This window comes from Pongo abelii, chromosome 12 (assembly GCF_028885655.2).
Source record: "Pongo abelii isolate AG06213 chromosome 12, NHGRI_mPonAbe1-v2.0_pri, whole genome shotgun sequence".
NCBI lineage: Eukaryota > Metazoa > Chordata > Mammalia > Primates > Hominidae > Pongo > Pongo abelii.
The window spans coordinates 32,050,501-32,058,330 of NC_071997.2; the positions used below are offsets into that span (position 1 = coordinate 32,050,501).

General features: G+C 43.5%; 1 protein-coding gene across 1 annotated transcript in view; it reads left to right on the forward strand.

Moving 5' to 3' along the window:
- The window catches only part of IL1R2 (interleukin 1 receptor type 2), a 53,770-nt gene extending 48,750 nt beyond the window's left edge, over positions 1-5,020 (forward strand). The window contains exon 9 of the mRNA XM_054547424.2: positions 3,345-5,020. Within this exon, the coding sequence (XP_054403399.1) occupies positions 3,345-3,370 (26 nt within the window). The 3' untranslated portion in view covers positions 3,371-5,020. The remainder of the gene's footprint in view (positions 1-3,344) is intronic.
- The last annotated feature ends 2,810 nt before the right edge of the window (positions 5,021-7,830 follow it).

Below are 7,830 nucleotides of genomic sequence, written 5' to 3' on the forward strand. Positions count from 1 at the left end.
TCTTTCTGACAGAGTCTCACTCTGTCCCCCATGCTGGAATGCAGTGTGGCAATCTCTGCTCATTGCAACCTCTGCCTCCCAGGGTCAAGTGATTCTTCTGCCTCAGCCTGCTGAGTAGCTAGGATTACAAGTGCACACTACAATGCCAAGCTAATTTTTATATTTTTGGTAGAGACAGGATTTCCCCATGTTGACCAGGCTGGTTTCGAACTCCTGACCTCAATTGATCTATCTGCCTCAGCCTTCCAAAGTGCTGGGTTTACAGGTGTGAGCCACCACACCTGGCATCTCTGATGTCCTTGAGCAGTGGTTTGTACTTCTCCTTTTAGAGATCTTCCATCTCACTGGTTAGCTGTATTCCTGGGCATTTTCATCTTTTTGTGGCAATTGTGAATGGGAGTTTATGTTGATTTGACTTTCAGCTTGAATGTTGTTGGTGTATGGGGATGCTGGTGATTTTTGCACATTGATTTTTGTATCCTGACATTTTGCTGAAGTTGTTTATCAGCTTAAGAAGCTTTTGGGCTGAGGCTATGGGGTTTTCTAGATATTGGATCATGTCGTCCACAAATGGATAGTTGGACTTCCTCTCTTTCCATTTGGATGCCCTTTATTTCTTACTCCGTCCGATTGCTCTGGCCAGAATTTCCAATGCTATGTTGAATAGGAGTGGTGAGAGAGGGCATCCCTGTGCTGGTTTTCAAGGGGAATGCTTCCAGCTTTTGCCCATTTGGTATGATGTTGGCTGTGGGTTTGTCATACATGCTCTTATTATTTTGAGGTATGTTCCTTCAATACCTAATTTACTGAGAGTTTTTAACATGAATGGATGTTGAATTTTATTGAAAGCCTTTTCTGCGTCTATGAGATAATCATGTGGTTTTTGTCTTTTGTTCTGTTTATGTGATGTATCGCATTTATTGATTTGCATATGTTGAATCAGCCTTGCATCCCGGGGATAAAGCCTACTTGATCATTGCGGATAAGCTTTTGGACATGCTGCTGGATTTGGTTTGCCAGTGTTTTGTTGAGAATTTTTGCATTGAGTCTTCAAGGATATTGGCCTAAAGTTTTTTTTTTTGTTGTACCTCAAAAGCAGATTTCATTTAAAAAATCTATTAAACAGCTATTATGAGATGCTGCACTTGGTGAGAGTTGGGAAAGACACACCAGTGGACAGCACAGTGCTTCCTTCCTCTCCAAAAGCTTGTGGAATGAGTGGGCATGACATCATCACAGGACTGCAGGACATCAACAATGTCAGGGTCAGTGCCTCTTTTGGTTTGGCCTTTTCCTCGTGGTCACAAGATGATTGTTGGAGTGTCAGACATAGTGTCTACATCCCTGGCATGCAGAAGGGAAAGCAAAACATCAGCCACATTTTTACCTGTATCTGGAAGCCCTTCCCTGGGCTCCCTGAAGGCTTGTTCTTACGTTTCATCAACTGGAATTTGCTATATGGGCTTCTCTGTCCCCAAGGGAGCCATCCCAGTCTTAAGCACTCAATTTTCTACTATACATTAGTGCAGACTTTTTAAAAGGGTTTCTATTTTCATCAACTACAGTCCCAGTTTCCTAGGAACCTAGCAAAATGCTTCAAAGACAGCAGGATGGCCATGCCACATAAGCCTTCAGATGTCCCTCTGCTCTGCAACAAGGATCCGTGATCTGGTTCCCAGGCCTGCCTTTCTTTATCTTGGGGCAACTTCTTCCCCCAGTGGGGATATTGTTTTAAAGGATAAGAGGCAGCCAGTGCTCCCTGATTTTGGAAAGGAGGTGAATCTGGGGTAAGGCAAAATGTCAGCTCTACATGCAGTACAACAGTCCCAGAGTGCTCAGTCAGACAAGACCCAGGGTGGGTTGACACTTACATACCTGAGTTCCTGTTGAGCACATGGCTTATGCTTTTATGCTGAGACACTCAGAAAGAAAGAAAGGAAGGAAGAAAGAAAGAAGGAGAAGAGAGGAGAGAGGGAGAGAGGAAAAAGAGAGGGAGAAAAAGAAAGAAAGAAAAAGAAAGATGAGAGCAGAGAGGGAGGAAGAAAGGAAGGAAAAAGGAAGAAGGAAGGAAAAAAGAGAGCAAGAAAGAAAGGAGAGGGAGGGAGGAAAGAAGAAAGAACAAAAGAAAAAGAGAAAAACAAACAACCAAATAGGCAAAAATATCTAAACTGAATCACAGAGGAGAATGTGGTCAATGCAAGTTACCACAATATGCTGTGGGAACACAGGAGGGGAGAAGTGATGTCCAGGGTGGCCACGTGTGTCAGTGGTGGAGGGCAAATAGGAAACAGGACAAGGTCAGTGCATAAATCACAGGTGAAAGAACATTTGTGTATTCATTCATTCAACAAATAGTAATTTTTCCTTTCTTGGCTAGGGAAAACAGACATGTCCCCTGTCCTGTGGGAGCTTAAGTCTCATGAAGAAGACAGACAAAGATAATATAATGACCCCGATAAAATGTAAACTTGTGGAAAGTGTAGGGAAGGAGAGAGCTGTGTTTGCTGTAAGTGGGTATAACCAGGGGATTTCCCCCACCCAGGGAGGTCAGAGAAGGATGTTTAAGGGTGGGTGAGATTTCAACACCTCAGAGGAGGGCGAGATATCCTATTAGGAGAAACAGACTGGGCAGTGAGCAGGGCTGGAAAGGGCTGGCCAGGTGTGGGGAAAGATGAGTGGTCTGGACCCATGAAAATGGCAGGGAATGAATGAGAGACAACGAGGTACCAGGCTCTGTGCCTGGCATTCTCTATGTTTGGAATTTATGTTACACTTAGAACAATCCTGTAAGGTAAGAATTCCCTTGGTTTTGGTTCTCCTGGAGGTAGATCCTGAGGTAAAGACTTGGATGCAGGCAATTTATGGGGGAAGTGATTCCAGGAAGCAAGCCAGTCTCCCTGCCCAGTCTTAATTGGTGTTTCCAATTAAGGAAACACCATGCTAAGGGTGACTTATGGAGGTCACCTGCCATGGCCAATGGAGTTCGTGTCCACCAGGACTTTCTCAAAAGTACATACAAGGTCTCCTACAATTTTTTTCTTGAAGGAATGGACATAGCTCAAGAGTTAGGGGTTCCTGAGACACCTACTACAGGTGTTTATTAATTTTAAAGCCAAGGATCAGAAAATTTCAGTCCCTTGCTTAAATTTACATGGCTGGTAAATGACAGAGCAGGGACTTGAACTGAGGTGGGTTGTGATTGCAAAATTCATACTCTTACCATCATAATTTGCTGTCCTCTTCCCTATGTATTAAAACATAATTGTCAAGAATATAATGATTCTAATGGATATTAATGTCAATGTTGCTGTGATTTTTTTTCTAACATTCATTAATTCTTCCAGCCCTAAAGGTGATGTTGAACCTCTGATTCTGCTACAGTACTAAGATTTATTATGTCACTGGAGGGCAGTGAAGATATGATGTGACATGATCTACAGAGCAAACCAATTGGCACCGTGAGTACTTAATCCAAGCATAACATTGTGAAAGGGATAAAAATAGAGTCTGTGGTAGATTAAAGATGCCCATGAATTCTTTGCTACTTCTTTCATTGAAAAATGCAGTTTAAATCCTCTTTTCCTAAATCTGGGGTGGTCTTAGTGACTTGATTGACCAGTAGAATGAGACAGAAGTGACTTTCTGGGACTTCTGGGAATCCCTGCAGCTTGCAACTGGAACTCTTGAATGGAACACTTGCTCTTGGAGTCCTGAGGGGCCATTGAAGGAATCCATCTACTCTGAGGCTCTCATGCTGGAGAGATCCCAGGTAAGTGCTCCAGTTGAGGGTCTTGGCTGAACCTAGTCTTCCAGCTGTCCTTGCCAAGGTGCCAGATGTATGAGAGCCCCTCCAGACCAGACCATCTTTAGCCCAGTGCCACCAAGTCAACTCTGTTGATGCCACATGGAACAGATGAACCACTCAGCTGAGCCCTGTCCAAATTCCTGACCTACAAAATTCTGAGGTAAAATAACATATTTTTAATGTTAAACCTCTAAGTTCTGGGCTAGTTACTCAGGATGGGAGGACTGAAACATGCCCACCACTTTCTATTTCCTCTAGTCACTGCAGTATTACTCCTCTTAGCAGACTATGTAGCATGTTTAATGTAGGCTGAAATATTAGGTTGAAGTTCAGCTCTTTGGACTGAGTTCTGTTATAGACACATTTAGCAATCATTGGAAGTTTGGGAAACTCTCTTTTTCTCTGTTTGTTAGCATGCCTGGAACTTTGAATAATGCATCTGAAGAATCTGCCCGCATAGGTAAAAACATGCTCCCTTCTTGTCATTGAATTTTAAGCTGTGGACACAAGTCTTATGAGTTCATCTATAAACATAAGCAGAGAAAGCAGTAGAAGCCATACCTGTGGTGAGGAGCTCTCCATATGGGGTTGGTAAGTAAAGCAATAATCATGGGTATGCTTTCTGAGAGAAAGTATAGCAGAAAGTAGAACAAAATCTTGGGGGAATGCCCATAGTTAAAGAGGCAGGCTTGAAAGGCATAAGAATGATATATTAGACTTTGGGGAATCAGCGGGAAGAGTGGGAGGGTGGTGAGGGATAAAACACTACACATTGAGTACTGTGGACACTGCTCGGGTGACGGGTGCACCAGAATCTCAGAAATCACTGCTGAAGAACTTATCTATATAACGAAAACCACCTGTTCCCTTAAAACTATTGAGATAGAAAAATAATAAAGAGGCGGGCTGGGAAGGCAAGGGGATGGTTTGCAGAGCTCACGTCAAGGATGGAGGAGGGTTTCAGCAGGAGGCATTGGTGTCCATGTCACAAAGATGTCCAGGATAAGATCATGGCTTACTTGCCTTGCAGGCACCCTCATGATAGTTCCCTGTGACCTCAGCTATAAGTTTGTGTAGTCATATATGCAGTGTTGGGCAAAAAAACTTTTTGTCACTAGTTGTGTTACTGATCTAGTGAGGCATCTTTGGGAGCAAAGCTTTGCCGTGATTTTGTTTTTTATATAACCACAGCCAGCTGTCTCCTGATATGCCCTTATCCACTTGGTGTGTGGGGGAACCACTCTACCGAGTCTTTGGTCTATTTTTACAATTTTTCACAAAGCTTGGGTTATTAGAGCGTTCTAGCTCTGATTTTTTAAAATTTTACTTTTTTAAAAAATTTTAAGTTCTGGGATACACGTGCAGAACATGCAGGTTTGTTACATAGGTATACATGTGCCATGGTGGTTTACTGCACCTATCAACTCTCATCTAGGTTTTAAGCCCCACATGCATTAAGTATTTGTCCTAATGCTTTCCTTCCCTTACTCCCCACTCCCCCGACAGGCCCCCATGTGTGATGTTCCCCTCACTGTGCCCATGTGTTCTCATAAGACTTGCTCTTGTTCACTTAAAGTTTTAATCTCGTGATCTAGTTCTTTCTTTTGATTCACTGCTGTGTGCTTGTGGATGTGGAGGGTTGGCCACTTCACATCCCCTTTGTCTCCCCCTGGCTCACAACTCTGCTTTGGTTGGTGCTGCGGGTGGGGGAAAGAGAAAGCCCTCAAAGACCCCATGGTGGCTGCCTCTGGCCAGGCTTCTGTCCTCTCCCTTCTGGTGGCGCGGCCTCTCTCTCTTGTCCTGAATAGCCGCAGGGTATACTTGCTGCTTCAAGCCAGGGCTGCTGTCTGGAGGTGGGGGAAGGAGGGCATGGGCTGTTTTCTCAAGGGTGCTAGGGAGAATGGGCTCATTCTCCACAGTTCCCTGGGGTTTTTGATGATGTTAATACCCCCAGCACCTTGATCTTTTCTGGCTGAAGAATCCTCAACATTTTAGACCACTTTCCCGTAGCACACCTCCCATTAAGAAGAAAAGGAGTCTTCCCTGAACTCTCACTACATCCCAGCCATCATGAAAAGCCCTTTTACCAACGTCACCTAATCAAGTCCTCTTGATCCTGAAGAAAACAGAGGTTGAGAAGGCAGAGGGCTGCCTGGGGCCACAGTGTGGTGCATGGTCAGTGGCCTTGCCAGGCTTCTCCCTGAGCTCTTCCAGTCTGGTGTTTATCCCACACCATGCACACATCTCCCAATCAATCACTGTGCCTCTGAGAACTTCCTTAAGCTGAATGGTGTGTTGTTTCTAGATGTGGTAACCCAAAGTTCATGCAGTTTTCCAAATGTGGCTGAAGCTGGGTTTTGTGTAAACACAGGATGCGGGCTTGACAGCAGCCGGCTGCACTGCCCTTTCACTAGGGTGGGACAATGCAGGAGGGATGCTGCCAGGAAATGGTCACAGTGACCCCTGGGTTTCTTTTCAGGGCTGTCACGGATAGATTGGAGATCCTTATCTCGCAAAATAGTAAAGGTGACTTTCTGGAAGTCATTTTAAGGGAAAACTGGAATCTCAAAATACTTCCAGAGAAGTATAACTATCATTCCTGTCTACTCTCCACTACTTTGTCATAGCTTTTAAACATTTTACTAGCTTGCAATTTTACTGCGTGGAAGACTTGCAAGTCATCTGCAAGGGTGAGGTTTCCCTGTGTGCTCCCTCATTTTAGGTCATTGAGAAGTATTCATTTATCCTGATGGTTGGTTTTGGTCTCCGGGTTTCCTGTCTAGACCCGCTAAATGCCTGCTGGTCTCATGGCTGCATTTTGAAGTCATCAGGTTAGACTTGGGTCATGTTTGAAGTAGGATCTGAATCCAGGAGAGGCAACGGCTTCCTGACAAGGGTAGTTTCTCAAAACCTGGATTTTCACTCCAGCAAGTTAGGAGCGGGCATGATAAGAATATAAAATCATGAGGCAACTCAAATCAGGCTTACTTAGCATACTAGAACAAGGAGGGTATCCCTTGATGTTGGCAGGGATGAAGAAAGTGAATTGGCTGTTTAAATATCATTAAGGAAGTGTGTGAAAGTCAGTCACGAAGGGGTGGTGCAGACTAAAACACCAAAAGGTTCAAATGAGCTCTGAGTCAATCAATGTGTGATTAATAAGTAAGGAATCGCTTCAGGGAATTAGGGGTGTTTCTTTTATTAAAAAAATTAAAAATAGAACTATCATACAATCCAGCAATCCTACTACTGGGTATATATCCAAAGGAAATAAAATGAGTATGTGGAAGAGATATCTGCACCCCCCCACCCCGTTTATTGCTGCACTATTCATAATAGCCAAGATATAGAACAAACCTAAGTGTCCAACAGTGAATGAATGGGTGAAGAAGATGTGGTGCATGTACACAATGGAATACTATTCAGCTATATAAAAGAAGGAAATGTTGTTCTTTGTGACAACATGAATGAATCTGGAGGACACTACGCTAAATGAAATAAACCAGGTACACAACGACAAATACTGCATGATCTCGCTTGCATGTGGAATCTAACCAAGTTGAATTCATAGCAGCAGAGGGTAGAATGGTGGCTACCAGGGGTTGGGGATAGTTAGAAGACTTTGGTCCAAAGATACAACTTTTCAGTTAGACAGGAGGATTAAGTTCTGGAGATCTATTGTACAGCATGGCAACTGTAGTTAATAACAATGTATTGGGTACTTGAAAATTGGGTAAACGTGGAGAAAGAGAAATGCTTTTACACTGTTGGTGGGAGTGTCAATTAGTTCAACCATTGTGGAAGACAGAATGGCAATTCTTCAAGGATCTAGAACCAGAAATACCATTTCACCCAGCAATCCCGTCACTGGGTGCATACCGACGGGAATATAAATCATTCTACGATAAAGATACATGCACACGTATGTTTATTGCGGCACTATTTACAATAGCAAAAACTTGGAACCAACCCAAATGCCCATCAATGATAGACTGGATAAAGAAAATGTGGCACATATACACCAT